General features: G+C 34.5%; 1 protein-coding gene across 11 annotated transcripts in view; it reads right to left on the bottom strand.

Moving 5' to 3' along the window:
- The window catches only part of KHDRBS2 (KH RNA binding domain containing, signal transduction associated 2), a 624,430-nt gene that overhangs the window by 41,706 nt on the left and 559,767 nt on the right, over positions 1-22,957 (bottom strand). For 7 of the 11 annotated variants that reach the window (XR_007725261.1, XR_007725259.1, XR_007725258.1 and 4 more), the window contains exons 8-10: positions 22,360-22,418; positions 5,991-6,164; positions 3,975-4,035 (exon numbers count right to left, since the gene is read on the bottom strand). Coding sequence is in view for 2 of the 11 variants with exons in the window: in XM_050788992.1 (XP_050644949.1) it covers positions 6,067-6,164; positions 22,360-22,418 (157 nt within the window). In the remaining 9 variants the exon portion in view is untranslated. Of the gene's footprint in view, positions 1-3,974; positions 4,036-4,090; positions 4,718-5,047; positions 6,165-22,359; positions 22,419-22,957 lie in introns of those variants that run through there. The other 4 variants (XR_007725263.1, XR_007725264.1, XM_050788992.1 and 1 more) reach the window with 4 other exon arrangements.

Raw genomic sequence — 22,957 nt, forward strand, 5'->3', positions numbered from 1 at the left:
TGTAATTGGGATGTCCACCACCTTAAATATTTGTCTTTATGCAAGAAACATTTGAATTAATCTATTTCAGCTATTTTGAAATGTATGATAGATTATTATGAACCATGGTCACCCTACTGATCTATCAAACACTAGGTCTTATTTCTACTCACTATGTATTTGTATCCATTAATCAACCTTTAAAAGTTACATTTTTAAAAGGTATTTGTAGCTTTTAAAATACTAGTCTATATATATACTTTTTTTTTTGTTATATATATATTTTTTTTTTTTTTTTTTGAGACGGAGTCTGGCTCTGTCGCCCGGGCTAGAGTGCAGTGGCCGGATCTCAGCTCACTGCAAGCTCCGCCCCCCGGGTTTACGCCATTCTCCTGCCTCAGCCTCCCGAGTAGCTAGGACTACAGGCGCCCACCACCTCGCCCGGCTAGTTTTTTGTATTTTTTAGTAGAGACGGGGTTTCACCGTGTTCGCCAGGATGGTCTCGATCTCCTGACCTCGTGATCCGCCCGTCTCGGCCTCCCAAAGTGCTGGGATTACAGGCTTGAGCCACCGCGCCCGGCCTAGTCTATATATTTTCATGTAAAGACCTAAAAGAACAAGAGTAATCTTTTAATAACATAGTTTTTAAAAAAATTTCCTTTCAAAGAATTCTTGATAACCTTTCATACGTCATTTTGTGACAACTTTATTTAAAAACTATTGGTGCTTCAATTGTTATTAAGCTAAATGGTCACTTCCATTAATACTGTATATTAAAAGTGAAAATTATCTAAATATTACACTAGGGCATCTAGTGCCCCAGCGACCTCAGGGCACTATAAGACCTCAGGGCACTATTCAGTTTCCTAAATGGCATCAAATTGATTCTAATTTAATCATATGTGAGTTCAGTAATACATTTTGTTGCACAAATATTAGTAGGCACAAAGAATTTATTCTTAATTTTATTATTACTAAAATACTTTGTTTAGTCTGATTGTCTAGTTTTTAGCTAATCTGATTTGTCTAGTTAATCTGATTTTTCAGTGAGGTTTCCAGTTGTAATGGAATCATCAGTGTACCAAGAGTTAGAGCATTATCTGAAAAAATACATAGACCATGCATACAGATAACTTTAAAATATGCTTAGGCTCTACTACTATAAAAAACCTTAAAATGCCATGCAAGTTTGTATCACTTGCATGAGGTGGATGTCAGACATGATGTTTGCCAACTTTGGGAGCCACCACATTGAAGATGATGAGAGCAGACATGATGCCATGAACCCATATGAGACCAGCATTGTTTTCTGATACTGACAAGAGAAGGCATCCTCTGTGCATAAGTTTGCCAGTTAGGACCACTTGCTGAATGGTTTTCGTTCAAATAAAAGTTGCCACTAAAAGGATACTAACTTAAAGAAATTATCATTCTCTGTTGCTGGAGAAACCTAGCATATTCATTTATGATTATTTTAAGAGTCAGGCAAGTTATGACTTGCCTATAAATGTCTCTGCTATATATAATTACATTTTTCTAAACCTCAACTTGATTTCAAACTTAAGTCTCCATTCTGCCGAGCGGAGAAAAATCATCCCAGCCAATTCAGATTAATTGTGATCAGAAGTTCCTCTGTCAACTCAGGGATTTATTTTTCCCCTTCTCTTTTTCCTGGCTTGGATTTAAGTTCTGGAGGCATTGGTGGCAGGGAGCAGCTGATCTTCTCGCCCTTTCATGTTATTGTGTCTACTGATGACATCTGCATCCTGGCCAGCGTTGGTCTACGTTGAAGCTACTGCATCCTCCCTGCCTTCCTGTGAAAGCAATTGTGTGTGCAGTTTTCTCTGCCATACTTGCTTCACTCTTGCCAGTGAATACACCCTACAGATACTTCCACAGGATTGCACCTGACACGCACTGGTGTGGACAACTCTGCGAGGCTTGCTGCCTCCCAGACTCCCCTTTAGTCAGAGATCCTCTCTGTGTTCCAAACCCATCTGAGGCTTTTATTGGATAAGGGACACAGTGTATATGGCCATTAGTATTGCCATATTAAAGGCCATACTAATATTTTAGATATTGCTGCCTCTTGAGCTCTCTTCTCAGCCTGTCCAATCTTTACCTTGTAGATATATGTAGGTAGGTACATAGAAGTCTTTTATATCTACTGTTTAATGCATAAACTTTATGTTCAAAGTCAATCAGGCTTATGCTACTCAAAATGAAGGTATCTGAAAATAAAAATTCCCTTTCTTGCAAATCATTGTTTTTGTACTTAAAAATAATGTTCCCTTTTCTTGTTCAACACTAATGTTTCTGCTGTGATAACCCTGCCCTGAGTTAATGTATATAAAGATCTAGTCTGAATGGTGAGAGTCATAGGTTTATAAGACCACAACAACAATCAAATAATTACAGTGAATAAAAAGTCATATTGATTAATACATCAAAAGAATAACAACCTATGGCTGGTTGTTCTTTCATTGCTTTATCAGATCAAGCCCAATGTTTGAAATGGATAAAAGAATAGTGAGCAGGGTGTCTGGATGAGAGATTCTTTTTCCTCTTGCTTTACAAAAATAGTGACAATTTTTAATACTCCAATATATATGAAATGTTACTGATAAATAAAATTTCAGAATTTAACTCAGAATTCAATCTTGCAGAGAAAAGAACTTTAGTTGAAGCAATATAGTATTAAATAATTGTTTTAAGAGTTTGAATTTTAGAAAAGCTATCTTGAAGAGGCAGTTAGTAATGATAAAATTGACTAAATGTGAGATTTATCTTGTCTTATTGGGGTAGTTTTCTTAGGAACAGCACTCATTCTTTACTTCAAACCTATAATAGCTTCTTCTTCCTTTTCCTTAAAAAATTTGAACAATTCAGCACAGCACTTAGTGACAACTGGGACCTCACCTGAACCAGTAGTGTTTTCAGGCTTTGCCTTTTCTCTGTGTACTTTCATAAGTCTGCCCCTCAGGGCCCATTGAGCCTCTGCTTTCCTCTCAAACACATTGAATTTTTCCAGCTGCACAAACTGAGACAGCATATTCCCCTCACCAGGAGGTGCTGCCTTCCTCACAGTGAATGAGCTACTCCTTTCCTTCCATTCTACCTCATATCTCCCTCAGTCTCTGTCACTGCCCCCTTTCCCCACATCATAAGGAATCTCCAGGCTCTCTCATAGCTCCCCTCAGCTGATCACTAAAGTTAACATATATTATGCATATTTATGTAGTAAAAACAGGACTAGACACAGAAGATTAAAACTTGGAGTTTAAAACCCTGCTTTAAACATCACACCAAGTCATTTCAGTTCTTTGAGCATCAGCTCAGCCTGTGGATTTCATAACTGTCCCTGCACTCTTTTCAGTCTGAAGTTTATTGGCTAAAGTTTTCAACTCCTTGTGTACAGAAACCAAGTCTCAATTTCAAATAGCAATTTTGCTCAGTGACTATCTGCTAAATAAAATAGAATGCTGGAGGAGAAGCTAAAAGCTTACTGATCAGTCTAATGGGATAACTGGGGGAAATAATGGTAATGTTTAGTTATTTTATTTTACTCTTATGACAAGGGGTAGGTAAGGAGTTGGTCACGGACCACCCTGTCCCTTCCCTTTATTTTAGCCAATGATTGTGAGTTCCATCTCCTATAACCAAGTTTTAGTACTCTTTCTTTGTACAACTAAGGAGAGGTAGAATATAGTAGTTTATAGCAAAGAAAAAGGCTGAAGTTTAACTACTAATTCACAATTCACTTGACAAACTTCTGATTAAATTCACAAAGTCTTGCCAGGTAAATATTAAGTCATACCACGTTATTTCAAAAAGGATAAAAATACATCCATTTCTTGACAACAACCTACCTAAGCCTTTTCAGTAGTTCAACAAGTGGCATTAGGTGTTTTAGCTCACCACTATAGCTTCACGCTTTATTATGTGTTCATGCTGATGAGATTATCTATTTCAAAGAAGATAAAAAATAAGCTTACCTCCATCCTTCTTAGCAAATCACATCCATTATTCAATTATGTGTTCTTTGCTTGTGGGTACCTGAAATAATGAGAAGGAATAGAAAACGAAAATTAAATATAACTCAACAGCACTTTGTAAAAGGCAAATATTTACAATTTTAATTGATGACAGACACACACTTCATAATACTATTAGCATGCAACTCCAGCTGCAAAAACTGAACAGCAATATGCCTAAGCTGGTTAGCAGCAAAAAAGTAAACCAATCACATCGACAAAAAGCCACCATAAACAAAAAAACTGTATTTAAAAGATTAACAGTTTTGGCATTCATCCCTACCATCAAGTCTTTCACTTTCTTTTTTTCCATCAAAATTTAGCTTACGTTTGAAGTTAGCAAGAGTTGCATTACTATTATTGTTAATTTTAGTTCTGTTTATTGCCTTGAGGGTTATATAATTTCAAATAATTTTGGTGCCTCTAGTTAATGTTAATTAGTTGTTTTAATAGCCTATAGACCTATTTGTTATATTTTTGTAGGTTTACTTTTTTAACTATCAGGAACTTAATAACTGAGAATATTTAACATTACTGTTGCATAGGCAAAATTACAGAGTTACTATTAGTGTTACCTGTTTAACGTTTAGTCATCCTTTGAGTCCTGCGACATATTTCCTTAATAATCATCAGCCATCAAGTCTGATAGTCTCAAAAGAAATATCAGCCCTCTAAACTGCCTTCAAGGGCGGTGATATTTAGCACTGAAAATTACAAATAAAGTTTTTGAGGTTGAATAGCAACAACTGGCCAGTGACACTGATGATTTGTTTGTCAAAACAAATTGTTATAAACTACGCAAATGAAGTCCACGCACTCCTTTGAGTGAAAACAATAAAGTGAATCTACGCAATGCTTACATGTTGGATGGGATATTTAATGTGCGGGGAAACTCAAAGGTTGAAGAACTAGGCATTTAGACAGTGGTAAGTGGTAATCTTACCTCTTTATACTCCATTACTCTTTCTCACGAGAGACATGCTAATGCAAACAAGTCAATCAGAATTTGTGTTTAGCAAGATAAAGCTTAGAGGATAGTTTAAAATCCATTTATTATTCTAAATCCATTTTTTTCCATTAACATGTTATACATTAGTGTTTACTAACCATGATTCATGTAACAGTTTAGTTTGTTAACTTTTAAATTATTTAACAACCATAAGTTATTAATACATTTTTAAGTACTACACAAATATCTTAAAACAGGCTTGGGTTCATTTTTGTAATTTTTAAATAGAAAACAGTTTAGGCATCTCTTGAAGAAGAAATAAAGCAGGCATTTAAAGCTAGAAAACAAGTAATTCCAAATTTAGTTTTTACAAAAGTTTTCAGCTTTATTGACAAATTATGGCAAACATATTTGACAAATTGTGGTTTCCTATTTAGAGAAGCTTACACATGGAACTTTATGTGTGTGTGTTTTTTTTTTCTTTTTTAACAAATACAGGTTAAAACACTGAACAAATTCAGTTAGCTACATACATACAGTAGCTGCTTGTTTTCAACCCCATTAAAACAGCATTTAAAATTAAATTTACAAACTTAATATCAAACATCTTTGTCTAACTAACAGATATTAAAAGACAGGTTAAAACATCTTATCTACAACTTTATTATCAGCTAGTTCAAAAATCATATTACAGTCTTTTAGCAACCCTAAACAAAGTTTCTGCTAGTTGGTTGAGACTCAAAATCTGTTAACAGGTTCATGCTTTTTCTCAAAAAAAAAAAAAAAAAAAAAAAAAAGGAAAAAAAAAAAGATTACACACAACAATGAAAAACAACCAAGAGAATATCATCCTACTGAGAGGTTTATAGACTATGCTTGCCAATGTCTTTTTCAGTCTGTTTTGTAAAATAATACTAGTGTCAATGTCACACCAACAGTATAGAGGGAAATACAAGAAATATATGGAAATAATCATGAGCAGTTATCCCTAGAATAGAAAACAACAAACAAAAAAAAAGGACTATTACTTGTCTTGTTGCTGTTTATGTGGAGACCACAGGCTATGAATTGTCTTTGAGGTGAGGTCACAGGTGGGAAGGACCTTCAATATCTACCATAGGGGTGTTCCCTGTATCCCCCTCTTGCTGACCTCGGTGGTGGTGCCTTCAAGCTAGAGCGGGTTGTGGCCCATTCTTCTGGTGCTGTGAAAAAGAGAAAGACAGTAACACACACATGACTTCACAGTTACTAAAAAATAGTAATTTAAGGCACAATAGTTGACCGAGAAAAAGAAAACAAAAGATCTCAACACTGAATGCTAAAGCCTATTTTTTCCACATCGTAAGACTATCAAAAATGTGTATATAAATGTGTACCATGTATTTATTATGTGTTAGATATAAATGCCACAAAATAGAAAGAGGAGTATCAGTGTAAACCCCTGCCCACAAAATCTTTTTACACAGAATTCTTAAAAATAAATAAATAAATCGGATATAGTAAACCAGTAGTCCTTAGCCCTGGAATAACTTGAGAATCACCTGGAAATATTAAACAATCACAATAAAAGATAACTAATGCCTGTTCTCTGTCCCCTAAATCTACTGATTAGAAAAATCTATGGGCTGGGACCTAGGGTTTGGTATTCAGATACTCCCCAGATGATAGTTACATAGTCCAGGGTTGAGATCCATTGGGCTAAATTGTAGAGAGAAAGTGAGACATAAGCAGAAGATAGAGTAGAAAAAAAACTTAAGCAGCAAAATCAGTAGACAAAACAAAACACAAAGATATCACTTTTTCCAAGTAAACAATTCAGTAAATAAAGAAGTATTAGTACACCAAGAAAACTCCATTTACCTGCTAATTTTGGCTAGGTTCCAAAACATTGAGAGTAATAGAAATCTATTATTCCAAAAGAGCAAGAAAGAAGCAACCAAGCTTTTGAGTACTGTGGAAAATAGCTATTGTAAAAATCTGTGTCCCCAGAAAAGAAATGCAATTATTCTTTAAAAGAACTCAATGTTGGCTTTATGGTAACATTTTATATGATTCCAGCCACTAGGTTATTTTGGTCTCTCAATCAGAATTCAGTTCCTCATCAAGAGCATATTTCATGCCTGGGTGTGTAAAAGGAGGTATGGACGAAGGGAAGAAGGTTACTAGAGACACATAGATATTGATAACTGATATATAAAATAATGGAAATATTAACTGGGAAATAATTGCAGATTGAGGTCAACTAAGGTAGGGCATTTGCCCCTAGATAGTTCATCTGATCATAAGAATTAGTTGAGAAAGACTACCAGAAAAGCATACAAAATTTCAATTGTACTCATTATGATATAGAGCAAATGAAAACAATCTACTATGTAGAAAAATGATCAAAAGTTTATCATCGTTGGGAAAAATGGCACTTAAGTGGACAAATATTAGTTTTTTGAGAATATTCTCACCAGGGAATTATTATTACAACAGATACCTGATAATAAATTTTAAAAAAATCTCTTTTACTATTTAGTATTTCAGTATGTGATAGGATATAAAATAGGAGTAAGAAACGAAATGAATACAACAAATGTTGCCGTTGCTCAAAATATAGGTTTACCTGGATCAGAGGTTGGCATACTCTGGCCTGTGAACCAAATTTGGCCAGCTTATTGTTTTGTAAATAGTTTTACTGGAACACAGGCATGCTATTTATTTACATATTGTCTATTGCTGCTTTCACGATACAAAGGAAAAGTTGAGTAATTGTGACAGAGATTATACTGCTTGAAAAGCCTAAAATATTTATACTCTGGGCTTTTGCATAAAAGTTGTACAGATTCCTGCTCTAGCCCATGTTGTTTTTGGTAGGAAAATGCAGATATTGGTCTTTCTGTTGTAATCTTTTGAAGGCAGGAATTTATCCCCAAATCGTTTGACTTTATGAACATAAAAATGAAAAGAATTCCATGTATTTGCTTGATTGGAACTAAATAAAACTGTTTTTGGTGTACTCATAGGGAAAACACATTCAGCATGTACAAGCTTGAAAGTACCTACTCAGCCTTATGTAAAACGAGTATTTACACCATGTTCATGAGATAATCCAGGCTATATCATTTTTTGTCTTCTGATGGTAAAATGTATCCCAATTTATTATGCGATACCAATTTATTATGGGATATTATTGGAGCAAAAAGAATGTACTACTTTTGCTCCAATTATTCTAGAGTGTTAGAAATCCCTGGGTTTCACTCTACAGGATTTAAGAGCTGAGATAATAGAGGCTTCAAGTTTTCCCAGGAAATAGAAGTCCCAGGTCCTTTTTCAGATTCTGAATGTTCCTGAAAAATAGCTGAACAATCATGAGCGGAGTGACAGAACCCTTGTCACATACACTCCCAGATTTTTTCAGAATTTTAAATTGACATAAAACTAGGGACTTGCTACAGAGGACATAAGTGTTTAATAACTACTCATCAACTTGGCTTCAGTTGACTTTTTCTAAGTCTCTAGGGCAGTTAATTGATGAGCTAAAACTATTCATGTCTTAAATGTTAGCCAACATTAGAATAGGGACTGTCGCTATCCACTGTTGCTTCCCCAGTGCCTGGGAGAAATGCAATGCCTAGTTAGGGCTGAAGCAGTAAAAGTTTACATGAAAGAAAGGGTGGATGAATGAAGAAAGTACCTATGCAGAAAGTCCCAGTGATAATTCAAAAAACAGAAACAGTTGAGCTAAAGAAGTTTAACATTTGTTTTTAAAACTCTTTAATTAGAAATCTTATATATTTGTTATAGAGTTAAAAATCAGACTTCTTACTCAAAAGGGTTAGTTATCTAAGTATCAAAAATATTTCGCTATTGAATTCAATGAAGTAATCGTAGTGGGATCCCGTTATAAAAAAGTAGAAAAACATCATATTTCATGGCACAAAAATGTGCTTTTTCATAATGCTGTTCTTCTATGTGAATTAATACTATGCTCTTTCCTCCTTGCTCAAGGGTAGGAAAATGGAAATTATTGTTAGTTCATGATACTTGTAACTGGAAAAGTAAATCGCCAGCCAAAGTGATTTCCTACCCAAGCGAAAGTAAGTTTCTAATTGTCCAAGATTCCATACCATTAGCAGAGGAAATTAAGGACTTATTTCACTTAATTCAGACCTTGCTTCCATTGTTTACATGTTCTTGGTAACAATAGCAAAGAGAGATCAGGAAAAGTATTATTTTTATTTGTGTCCATCTTTATCTTTCCTAATATCAGAATGTTTATATATAGTTACAGATTTACAATTGCCACATGATAATGCATGCCACTTTTTCTTAGTGAAAATACGTTCTTTGGATTGTGATTGGAGAGTCCCAAAGAACGTTTTTCCAGTGCCACCATATAGTGCGTCATTGAACTTTATATGGTCAGCCAAGCCCCTCATTGTTCACCAGCGATATTTAGGCCTCTGGATTTCTTTACTGCCAGTACCACAGATAGAAGGGATTCTAACCTGAGTCCCATGGAATCTTGAGCATGGAAGAGGCCCAAACATAGGGAGAGACAAATCATGACTGGGTTCCTCATGATGGAGTTTCTCTGAAATCTGAAGTTATAAAGACCCACCAATGAACTTAGAATTTATCTGTCCTCTTGGGTCTCTTAGTAGACAAGAAGATTCTAAATATTTTAAGCCTTCCTACGAATTTTAGAATCTGTTTTTTTCTAGTCCCATGGCGTGTTCTAAGATGTCATTTAAAAAACTCACTGTGATAGTAACAAACCTGCACGTTGTGCACATGTACCCTAGAACATAAAGTATAGTAAAATAAATAAATAAAATAATGATTAAAATTAAAAAAAAAAAACTCACTGCATCCAATGAAATTTATTTATCCTTTAGGGAAATGATAAAAGAAGTAAGATTCTGTCAATATCAGGATCACTGTCACATGAGAAGCACCGGCTAGGCTATGAATTAATCTAATAACCAATTTCTCCTCAAAAAAGGTACAAAATAACTATCTGCCAAATTAAAATTATGGAATGGGTTACATAACTGTGAATATGAAAATAGCAAATCAAGACATGAGAAACAGAAGTTAAGTGACTTGATCCAATTGCCAGCCTTTCTTGGCTTCCAATTCAGGCTTTAAAGTATCATATATTATAAGAAATATGAGATAAATTTATATTTATTATACAAATAATAAAGCATCACTAAATACATTTTTCATTTATTGAAGATCTCCGATATGCTAGTTACTAAACTATGCCCTGCATATAAGGACAGTTGAAGGGGCCCGTAAAAGACACAGGAAAAAACTAACATGAAATTTCATAGATTATAACACAATTTTAATTGATGTTTTAAGAAAACGCCGGGGAAAGCACAGGGAAAGGAGGTCTAACTTTCATCATTCAGCTGAACTTGTATTGAACTCTAACATTTAATCATCTCAAAGAAGGGATTTTCTGAGCAAATATACTCAGTAAGAACACGGGTGCTGTTGAACTTATCTAAGAGAATTCACTTTCTTTAAAGACTTTCCTGTGTTAATTATTTTGTATTATCTGGCCTTGCTTCTAAACTGGACTCTAAGATCTATGAGAGGAAATATCGTCTACAGTGGTAGACACTGAATAAGAACAAATAAGAATATTTGTAAGCTGTATATAAATGAATGGTGCTACTAAATAAAAAAGGGGTTTCAGACCAATTATGCAAAATAAGTAAAACAGAACTTTTCAAAAAGGCATTGTTAGCAATTAGGTTGTCATGTTGCATGTATACAGTATATGTCAATATTTCTTTCAAAAGTTCTGTTTTTTATTAACTTAGGCTGCTATTTTACCCAGCGAATCCGGTTTTACAGACTGCCTAGAGTCCATCCCTATTTCATGGTAGTCAACATCATTGAGGAACATTTGACTTTGATAGAAGAGTGTAAATTACCTAGGTAACTCTTGTGCATTCAATATTACTGTGACTTCAAACGTTTCTGTATCTCAAATACTGTGCGAAATGAGGCCTATTAAGTGCTATGCATTTGTCAATGTGTCCTTATTTCTGCAGTGGGACCAGGTACCTTGGGGAGCATTCACAGTGGGAAAGAAAAATCTGGATGATTTTTAAAGTTGCAAAACTACGTTCTCTGATAGTTCCAGAGACACTGAGGTAGTTGGGAAAAACATGAAGCATAGGAACGAGGGGCCAATTCAGGAAAAGCTGGCATTATTTAAGTATCTGGAAAGCAAACTTTTAATGTTTATGTTTCAGGAAGTAGTTTTAAAACACCATCTAAGAGGAAATTAATTTTAGAGATCAGTTCAGAAAGGATAAACGAGATCATGGAGCTTACTGAGTGCAGTCATGATACTCTTATTTTGCTGTCTTAGATAGTTATTTGTCTGTATCTCTGAAATATGGAAAAGAATCTTTAAAAAAAGCTTGTTAAACCCACAGCAAAAAGAAGGAAGTTCATGCTATTTATTTTTGGTACACTGTAAATCAATATGCAAAAATCACAACTAAAGTAGGAAACTTAAGTTAGTCTCTATCATTACAAATCGCTAGTGTTTTTGCTTTGCAAATCATATAATGGCATCATGACATGGTTGATTAAAATTCACCCTGGCTTTGAGCCACTCAGTTTGTTCATCTCAGCTAAGTTTCTGATGTTTCTAAGGAGTATTATTCTATTTGAAAGCACCTTTCAAATACAATATTCATGGGTTGTTTTGAGGCTATTTAGTCCCAAAGAATATGTTAGTTTAGATGTTTTGCTATTGTTGCAACTCACTATTACGATAGCATCCATTTTATTTACTTAATGTTTAAACACCTATCATATTTAAAAAACACTATTATCACAACTTTGAAGGGCCTATCACAGCGCTAGGTATTTTGTGTATATTATTAGCAAATATCACACTTTTCCTACAAGGTAGCTGTTGACACTACCTTTTTTTAAAGATGAGGAAACTATGGCTCAGAAAGTTTAGTTGTTGGGAAGATACAGAATTTTTGTCTCTAACTGTCTCACCATCTATCCACCAACGTTTTCTCCTTTTCCTCTTTTTTTCCCCCTAGAAAACAAGACTTAATTTATTTTACTTTCTTTGAATTATACAACAATTAGTGTTGACTCCAACAACAATTAATTAGCCAAATGAATGAAATTGTAGTTATAATTTTGTTAGCAAGAATGTGGGTCGCTTCAACTGAATTTGTGAAGGTGCAAATCCGAAGTGGAATGCGGAGTTCTTTGCACTGCTCTGAGCATTTTAAAATATTAATGGAAATTTGGAACTGAGTGGCCCAACCATTTCAACTCTACAACGTGTATTCCCACTATTTGTAATTATATAGTTTATTATTTTAAGATGCAGAGGGTAACAGAAGAGGGAGAAATATGGGTGACCAGCATCTCTTTTCACAGATGAACATGGTGCATTATGTTCCAACAAGAAGGGTTGCTAACTTTGAGTTCACATTATTTATCCTCTCAGAAAATTCAATCAGCTTCTGGGAAGCATTTACAGCTTTTATCACTCTTTCAGATTTTTAATTAGATGTCCTCTGTTAGAAAAAAATGTATCACTTGGGATAATCCATTTAGAGTAACAAAGGACTTAGCCTTTCTATGAACTCCATTCTCAACCCTAAAATCTTACCATGCACATGGCAGGCACTCAGTAATTATTTACTGAATAAATTAGTTATATTTAAATATTTTGCCTCTTCCTTTCAGACCCATAGGCTTCCCTCAGATGGATTCCTTCACTTTTGAATGGTAATTCCCAGAGTCTTACAGCTGATCTGCATTTGCGTTATTGTTCTGCCTCTTTCTTGTTGAAAGATTCCTTTCTACAATCTTAAAACCATTTTTTAAACTTTTCTGCATTTTTATATTATTGTGCTTAATATCTCCAATTTACTTCATGTATATACCTAATTTTCATATTATAAACTGGTTTCACAATTTTATCTTCTGTGCCTAAGCTTAGTTGGTTTGAATTACTGCTATATTCTAATTGTGAACTCAAGGAAGGTTAAAAAAATTCCTGACAAACTTCAGGTTGCGCCAAGAACAATATTCCAGGTAGTTTTGCATGTAATGCATAATTTTTACCAGCTTCTGTTTTCCCAGGCGAGGCCACTGTGATTTGCAATATTAGAAAGAATCCCCATAATTCCAACTCCTTGGTGGTAGTGGTGGTGTTTTCAAATTGCCTATTCAGTTCTAGTCCCTATCCTACACATTATTGTATTTAAAAAGTTGACTCAATCTGTACCATTTTATTTCTAATTATCATCCATTAATAATTGAAAATTATATATGTCATTAAAATTTAAACATTTTATTCTTGGCTCTGCTGTATAGTATCCTGCAGCTGTAGAATAATACAGGCCAGTGGTTCTTAATATTTTTAAATAAGTATGTGCCTATTTTATTGCTATGGAGTTAAGAACTCATTTAAATAAAAAGGAGACAAAGAAGCTAGCTAGAGAAAGGATTTTCAAAATGGAAGGTACAGAAAAAATGGAGAATGATATTTGGACACAATGTAGAAGGTTATCTGACTAAAGTCTAAAACACACTTTCATTATTATCAAATAAAATCCTGAATCATTCAAAAGATTGGAATTCAGCTAGAGACTTTTTGAAATGCACATAAGGAGTTTATAATATGAAGAATAATAGAAGGGAGAATAAACGTAGTGATATAAAGTAATACGGTATAATTCTCTTCTCAAAGAATTCCAGCACTCCCTTTAACTCAGTAAAGAAGGTAGGCTTGGTGACAGAGCTTCACAGACAGAGATTAAATTTGTAGTTGCTTGATAGTCTCACTCTCCCTACATTCTTCATTTCTCTACCTAAGAACAGAAATGAGCCAAAGTTACAGCAATTAGAAAAAATCAGGTTTTCAGCTCTACAAATGTTAATATTTCTGCATGACCTACTCTAAGTGCCTGTGCTTATGCCACAGTGTGCCTTTCCCTGCTTTTCTAGGTTGTTAAATGGCTCCCACCACTCGTGAAAGATCTTAGATAGTGTTTGTCCCTGGTGACAGGGAGGTAAGCTCTAAATCCTAAAATTTCCCTAGTGATTGGAGGTCTTTATTATTCATGGTGAGCCCCTTCAACTACACCTTATAGTTTATACTAAGAAGATGATTCAAGATGGCAATGGTCATGCCAGGAAGACTAACCATAACATTAGAGAGTTGGGGCTTTGGCCTATGTGATAGCAGCCCAACCTGAGGAGTGGAGAAGGCTGGATATTGATATGATTTAATCCATCATGTCTATACAATGAAACCATAATAAAATGTCTGGACACTGAGACTCCTGTGAGCTTCCCTGGTTAGCAATACTTTTATATTTTATTACATAGTGACGTGCCAGGAGGGTAATGTGGCCCAGCAGCTGTCAGAACCTTCATGTTTGGGATCCTCTCAGACTTTCCTCTTGCCTTATGTGTCTCTCTCTTTGACTGGTTTTGATTTGTACCCTTTTGCTCTGATAAAACTTTAATTGTAAGTATAGCACTTTCCTTGGTCCTTTGAGTTGTTCTGAAAAATTATTAAACTTGAGAAAACAGTGGGAACCCCTGAATTTGTAGACAGCTGTTCAGAAGTGAGAGTAGCCTGGAGTCCCCAAAACTTGTGAGTGATGTATGAGGTAGAATTTCGTGGAAATTTTGTGGAAAACTGTGCCCTTAGTTTGCAAAGTTTGGCCTATCTATGGGCATCCCCTTTGTCTCTTTGCTTGCTCTCTTCAGTCTTCTCAGAAGCCTAAATCTTAGCTCTTGGCCCATTATTGAACCTATCTGTGCCAGAACTTCTGGATGCCAAAATCCCCTTGAGTTATCTGTCTATTATGGGCTGCTGCACTCCCCCGAGCATGAGGGAGCTTCTCCTGGGATCTTCCTGGACAATCGCAAGCTTCAGAGAGACTGATCTAACTCTTTTAGTTGTTGTCTTTGTTCATTTATTTTCTGGCATATCTTGTTACCCACTGAACTAAAGGTTTGATAAGGTACCAGTACGGTTAAGACATTTGTTCAATACAAGAAGACACCGATTGTAAGTCATATATACATGTATATATACAGATATACATAGGTACATATATGGGTACAATGTTGGGAAGAATCCCTGTAATTCAAACTCCTTGGGGGTGGTGACGGTGTTTTTAAAATGGCTATTCTGCTTTAGTTCAGCACATTTAACAATATTCTATTCCAAAATACTTAGCAAATATGCCATCGTTCAATAAATTATGATGTTTGATAAATCAAGTGTAGCACATTTATTTTAGACCAACGTATTTAGTCTTTTTTTTCTCTTATCCATGCTCTCTTTTAATAAACCTAAAAAATCTCCTCAAATTCTGGAAATTCTATAAAGATTTTCTAAGGTGGCATGTCCCAGGATATATTTTTATTCTTAGCTGACATACTTCCATGTGGGCAAAATTTTTTCCCCAGGTTTATATTTTGTATTCTGTACTTTGTGTTTTATAAACAATTCATTTTTCCTATATTCTACATATAAATCTATATCATCTGGAATATACTTTCTTGTACATGATCTGTTCATCCCAAGAGTTTGACAAGTCACTCAACTCTCCCATCCATCTTAGCCAAAATGATTGTGCCATTAACTCAGCAGAAAAGCAAGTGATTAAAAAAAATAAAAACACCTTTCCTATGGCTTGTTTTATTTTCTCAACAAGAGCGTTGTTAAATGCATGTGGACTGTAATTTTTTGTTGACTCTATCTGTTGGGTAAATTTTTTTAAAAAGTCAAGGTTGAGATTTAACTGTTCAACACACAATTGTTCAAAAAAGGTAGTTACTTATGTTTATTACTACTTAAATTTACAGTTTTCATAAAGTGAACTTAAAATATCAGGTTCTCTAACACAATGTTTGATTACAAAATACCCAGTGTTATAAAAGGAGCCTGCATATAAGTTGTGTATCACTTTCAAGAATGCAAATGACTGGCATAGTTTGGCCATTCATCTTTTCAGTAGTCATGAGAAGCAGATACTGATGTGGGGGAAAAAATGGCTTCAAGTATAATTTGGTCTTATTACTGTGAGAGAAATTATAAAGACAGTTATCAAAAAATGGATATTACAAATTAAGATCATAGGATCCTTCTAATGTGCCCCCATGCATGTGGCTATCTAAAACTTATTCTCAACCTTAGCTTACAGTAGAACCACCCACCATGAAGCTTTTAAATAATTCTGATGGCTAGTTCTCATCTCCAAAGGTTGTGATAGATCCAGTCTGGGGTGGAAACTGAAAGTTGGTATTTTTTTCAAAGTTCAACAGGTGATCCTAAAATGTGTAATCACGGTTAATAATCTCTGAAACACTCAAAAGCAGGTTTTTGTCTCACCTAAAACTGTTGGATTAAGGAGTGCATTATTCAAAACAAAATTGAAACTGTAAATACTTTGAACCTAAAATAAGCAATACAAGCAGTGACGTAGTGGTGCACTGCTCTTTTTCATTGTTTCTTGCCTAGGCAACATGCTCTGCATTTATTACCAAGGCTAATTGGATTAGATATCAATCTAATGGTAACCACTGAAATAGCAAAAAGGGAAAGCTAATTTTAAAATTAATTTCACAAATGAATTTTAAAATACTTTAGAAGCATTATTTCACTAGGCCTTCTTCCTTTTAATTACAAATAAAGTTTAAAAATCTATATGAAAAGTAAAGCACAGTGATATTTTTCCCCATAACCTATTATGTAATAACTTTAATACATCTCAGAAAAAATAAATTATTTGCATATATTATTTTTAAATGACTGATAAGTTATTGCCAATATTAAGAAATCTCATTTCCATTTATAAGTCAATTTTCCAAAATTTATATTCTATTTACTATTAAAACCAGACAGTCTTTGTTCTTGAATTAAATGGCTGGCACAACTGCCAGTTAGTTTCATTTTCCTTTGCTGTTTTCACAGATTAATCAATGCAGGGCTTATTTTCACACTGGGAAAATAATCATTCCAGCTCCTCAACACAAAATGAATACATTTGTGTTCCACAATTGACTTGAAGTGAGGCACTCAAATGCCCTAGAATATGGCACGAAATTTCTTTTTGCTTTCATTCATTTCAAGATAGTGTATTAATATTATCCTCCTTGCTTCCACACAGCTGTCATCTAAAACGCCACTAAAGAATGGATGCATAATTAGCTCTTCAGTTCATACATTAAATACATTTTAATAAATAGCTCTTTTCTCAGAGAGAAGAATATTGGTGTCCATTCTTAGCTATCAGTCTCAGAACTTAGAGGGTATTTCTTATGTGAAGCATTGCTTAGCCAAGCTAATGTAGGCACTGTATTTAAAATGCAGCCTTAATGAATTATTAGCCATTCTGACTCATCTGAAACAATCATAGTGATTCTGATAAATTAAGAAATATTTTTAAAATGCAGAAACTGATTTGGAATTCCTGTAAGTCAAATATTCATGCTCCAAAAACAAATTCAAGTTATCAGAAATGTAATATCTAAATGTTAATAGTAACCAATTTAAAATCAATTAAATATTTAATAAATACCAATGCATTAAACATTAATATTTATAATGAACAAGATAATTATATTTTAATAAAATTAATTCATGATTTTAATATTTAAATGTTATATTTACATTATGAGCAAGATAGTTTAATACTTAATATTAAATTATCTGGAAATATCCTGAATAATTTAACTGTGATAAGACCTAAAATAATACATTATTTTCTGAAAGTCAACATATTTATTATTTCAGTGACAAAATATAGGCCCCAAAGAGACAAATACAATTTCAGTTTTCATACACAAAACATAATGTATGAAGATTCAGAATGAAGTGTCCCACTGAAGGACTGAATTTTTATTTCTGTGAGCTTATTTCACATCATTTCTAAATGAGAAGCTCCATCTCTGAGTCTTTGGAATGCAGAACCCTGTCATTCGGGAGAGCATTCCTTCTTCCCCTCCCAGTGCCTTCACTTGACCTCACAGTTCTTCCTGCCAATGTGAGCTGGAAAGGAAGGTGCCTGGGACAGCTGACTCTGAGACTCCTCACATAACTCTCCAAGTCTAGGGGGTTGCCAGGAAACTAAACATTGAGGCTACTAGTTTTGTAAAAATGCAGACATTCCATTGGAATTTAGTATCAGTACCCATGATAAAACCACAATGTAACAGAGAGGAGTTACTGATTCAGATCGGAAGTAAATGAATAGCTGGAGATATGAGATTTACATTTTGGTATAGCCATTATTGATTTAAAAGACTGTGTACTATTGATTAGAGATAAGCTATAAATAGATAATAGTTAATATATAAAGTATGAACAGTTAATAAAAACAATCAATCAATATTTGACTTGTGTGGGTCCTCAAATCACTGCTCATCATCTGTATTTACATTTTATCATCTGCCTATTTGGATGTTTTATTATAAGCAACTTATCACCAACTACCTAATACCTAATATCATACTACAAAATACCTGATGCCACAATCTGAATGCACATAATGCATATTAATTTAATTGGGCTGCAAGGTTATAGTGTTGAGCTCTTACTATTCCTTGTCCTCTTACTTTGTCCTTGCTCTACTGCCTGTATTATTACAATTATTACAAGAAGATTCTCAAAATTCAAATCTCAGGACCATACAGATCTACAGCAAGTACTTTATTTTTTGGTTATGCAAAAAGAGAAATGAAATTTAGTTAGTAAAATAGGTAAATACACGTTATTAGGTAAAAATTGCTGCCTAATTAATATCTTCCTTATTATGTTCAGACAATCAAATCCCTTTCTACGTTTTCCCTATTACTTTATTATGAAGAATTTATTGACTACTTTCTATGTGCAGAAAATTTCTGGTTGGTAAGTGGTAATTTGGCCCAGAATGAAATTTAGTGTTTATGGATAGTTAGTTATCCTAAAGTAAAATGGATCACTTCTTTCTAGACTTTGCTACAGCAGGAGAACCAGACTACAAAGAAAGTACAATATAAGACTTGGGATTATAGAGGTGAGCCCTGGCCCTCCAGACCATAGCCCTTGCATCTCCATTAACAGGCTTGAGAAGCAAGTTTGTATTTACACACGTTTTCCAATAGCATTACATAGTATTGACATTTCAAAATGTAAATAATTCAGAAATAGAAATCTAATCTCTTATCACCAGATATCATCAAATTTATCCTTTCCATTGATCTCAGTGCATGTAGTTCTGTAAAGCTCACGAGCATGATTTTCCTCAAATTGATGTATCAACTGTAAAAAATGATTGTATTTTGCAAGTAAAAGTTCGATTTTTCCAGAAACGACTACTTACAAATAAGAACATGTCTTCTCATCAGAATGTAAGTTTCAAGAGATTGTTCACTACAATATCTCCAAGATTGAGATCAATGGCTTACATGTGTTAGCCATTAAATAAATATCTGTTAAATGAGTAATGTTCTCTCAACTTGTATAAAATTATTACATAAAATGGTTTAAAATCTGGTGCAGTTTTTTATCTGTAGGTGTAAGTTTCTCAACATTAAATATCAGAAACCAAGGAGGGACAATGTCCACCTTGTATATCATCATATTCTCAGAGACTAGCAATATCTATATGCAAATTTTCAATGAATTAAAGAAAGGCCCAGTTTGTGTCTTACTCATTGATCATCCTGAGTAACCAATCGTACACGGCATGTGGCCTGATTCCTATATGATCAAGAATGTGCTTGGAACAATAGAAATATAAGTATTGCTGTGTTGAACTCCAAGAGTGCTGCAGGGGCAGATGTGGAAGCTCTAAAATGCTAGGCAATGTTACACCTCAGCCTGGCTGGTCCCCTGCTGTGGCTTTGGAGACAGCCTAGGATTTGGATGCTAGTGTTTTTATTAAATACCATCTGATGCCTTTGACCCCTTCCTTCCAATGAGTGGAAATTATATAAGGAACAAAACTAAAGCTGTACTTCCTATGGCAGCTTTCCAACAGAGTCAGAACTGTGCAGACTTGTTCATCACGTATATTTCTGTGAAATACTTTCTGAAATTGTGTTAATTTGTTTTGGAAAAGAGTTCTAGCTATATAACAGCAAAAGATTAGGTTAATTTGATTAGTGTTAGAGACACTTGGATTTGGGAGTGAGCCTGGTGCTCATTTCGGATTATTTACTTTTTTTCCTGAATAATAGTATAAAAGATCTCCTTCCCCTTAAAATAGTGAAATAGCAAGTGATAGCATTTTGAGAACTCCAAACTTAGGAAGGAAGATTTAGGATTTAGGAAGGAAGCTGAACGACTTTCCTTTAAACAAACTCAGGTTTAAAGTACCACATCCTGTTCTTTTTACCAAGTCTACTGAATCCTGCTCCCGCCTCCTGACAAAATCAACAAACAGACAAACCCCCAAATAATCAGACACACTTGAATTCGCATTCTTGTTCTGTCACTGGCAAATTGTTGAACTGAGGCAAGGTACTTAATGCTCTGAGTCTTAGTTTCTCACCTGAAAAATGCAGATGACAATATGAGTATGCATCCCAAAGCCTTATCTGTTTCTCATCCTTCTCTAGAGGATTCTAATGGGGATTAGAGTATACAAATAGATAGATGTATAATGTCTATAAGGATTACTTCTGCAATTGCTAATCCTCATTATAAAATGCTTAGTACAGAGCCATAATAGGTACTTCATGTATGGTAGCAGCAATTAATAGTATTTCAACCACTGATGAGAATATAAGAACAGAAGCTGAGCCTCACAGCCATACTCTCATATTGACTTCACCTTTGTTGTTCAGTTTCCTCATAAAAATTGGGATAAAGATACTTTATCTCCTCACTTACTCCATGACTGTAGTCATAGTATTTCAATTTATTTTAAAGAAATAAATACAAAATATCTGTAACTAATCATCCCATGATTGGTTGGTGGTGGTGGCTTATTTTTCTCCTCTTATTTCTGGGCTTGGCCTTGTGTTAGTTTATGACTGGTTTTAAGGAAGATATTCTTCCTCCTTTCCTCTCGACATCAGGACTTGCCTTTCCCAGCATCATATGAAGCCCCAAACACAGCAACAAACATTGTCTCCTTTATTTTTCCCCATAGAGAGGAATAAAGTGAACATGGTATTATTTAATTTATTTATTTTTGTTAGAGACAGGGTCTCACTCTGTTGCCTAGATTGGAGTGCAGTGGCTATTTGCAGGCATGATTATTGCACAATTATAGCTTCAAACTTTTGGGCTGAAGCAATCCTCCTGCCTCAGTCTCTGGAGTAGCTAGGACTATAGTCATGCACCAATGCCAAGCAGCCTTGCTATTATTTTAATAAAAATTCAAGACTATAAATATTTATATGAGTGTCATTTTTTAAGGTGGGCAGCTAGTGATGCTATTTATTTATTTATTTATTTATTTATTTATTTATTTATTGAGACTGAGTCACGCTCTGTTGCCAGGCTGGAGTGCGGTGGCACAATCTCGGCTCACTGCAACCTCCGACTCCCTGGTTCAAGCTATTTTCCTGTCTCAGTCTCCCGAGTAGCTGGGATGAGAGGCATGCACCACAACGCCCAGCTAATTTGTTTTGTATTTTTAGTAGAGATGAGGTTTCACCATGTTGGCCAAGATGGTCTTGCTCTCCTGATCTTGTGATCCACCTGCCTCGGCCTCCCAAAGTGCTGTGATTGCAGGCGTGAGCCACCGTGCCCGGGTACGTGTGTATTTTAAAGAATCACAAAGTACGTCTCAAAAATGATGTACTGTATTGATATGTCATAGGAATTCAACAGATCTTAACTGAGTATAATTATGATTAATTTTAAGTGGTATTTTAATTAAGGAATATATTTTTTAAATAAATTAATTTTATAGACTGACATCCTTATTGACTATCAATTTTTATGAGCCAAGCCTTATTTGGCTATGCATGCTAGAAAAATAACCTGAGAGTTATTTTATAATAACAATTTCTGCCCTTAAAGTTTGTAAATATTTTAAATGTGTATTACTCTGATGATCTTTTGACAGCAGAAAAGACACAATATTGTTGCCAAATCAATGAGTAGACAATGAACACAGTTAAACATACAAGACACTATTCAGAATGATCACTGTTGCTGTTGAAAATGATTTATGATTGTGATTAATTGCTTTTAAAAATTTGATCAAAATTGATCTGTCTAATTTTCTGGTACTAGCTGTGTAAGTCAAATCTCACTCTGGAATTACATAAATCAATTTAGTCTAAACTTCTGGAAAAACTAGGGGGAGAAAGATGGAAATAATTTTCGAGTTGTCAGTGACTGATGGATGTTCCGATTTCACAGTTTTAGTAAAGAAAAGGTCTTACCGTAGCTGTCATAGGCATCCTCACTTACTCCATGACCGTAGTCATAGTATTCAGGCACACTGCAACAAATTTAGACAGCAATCAATGTTACTGTAACCGGGAAAATCAACCCAGAAACTCATATGGAATTTGAAGGCAAAATGTGTGCTGAGGTAATATTCCAGGAACTTTAAGGCATAAAACACAATCCTAAATAAATCTTCAGTAAGAAAAACACAGGTTATTGACAAGGAGTGCTATGATGTTTTGTAATGCCACCTCAGTATTTCTTTATCTCTATCCTCCAATTTGATAAATCAAATTTCCCCTAAAACACAAGTATAACACTTCAAAATCTGTCAAGAAGAGAGTTATAAAAGGCCTATTTCCAAGAAAAAGTGCTCTCTAAGATGACAATCTGGTCAATCATGTATGGCTTTTAATGATGTTATCTTAAGAAATATGCATCATTTTTTTCACATTGAAACACTAAACTATATTTATACTCCCCTCTATCCCTTTCACATCATGTCTGTGCACTCCCCAAATAAATAAGCTATTTTGTTTCACTCGACATTTTACTAGATGCTTCCACATTTCAATAACTGTCAACGGTGTT

Source organism: Macaca thibetana, chromosome 4 (genome assembly GCF_024542745.1).
Source record: "Macaca thibetana thibetana isolate TM-01 chromosome 4, ASM2454274v1, whole genome shotgun sequence".
In the NCBI taxonomy this organism is placed as follows: Eukaryota; Metazoa; Chordata; class Mammalia; order Primates; family Cercopithecidae; genus Macaca; species Macaca thibetana.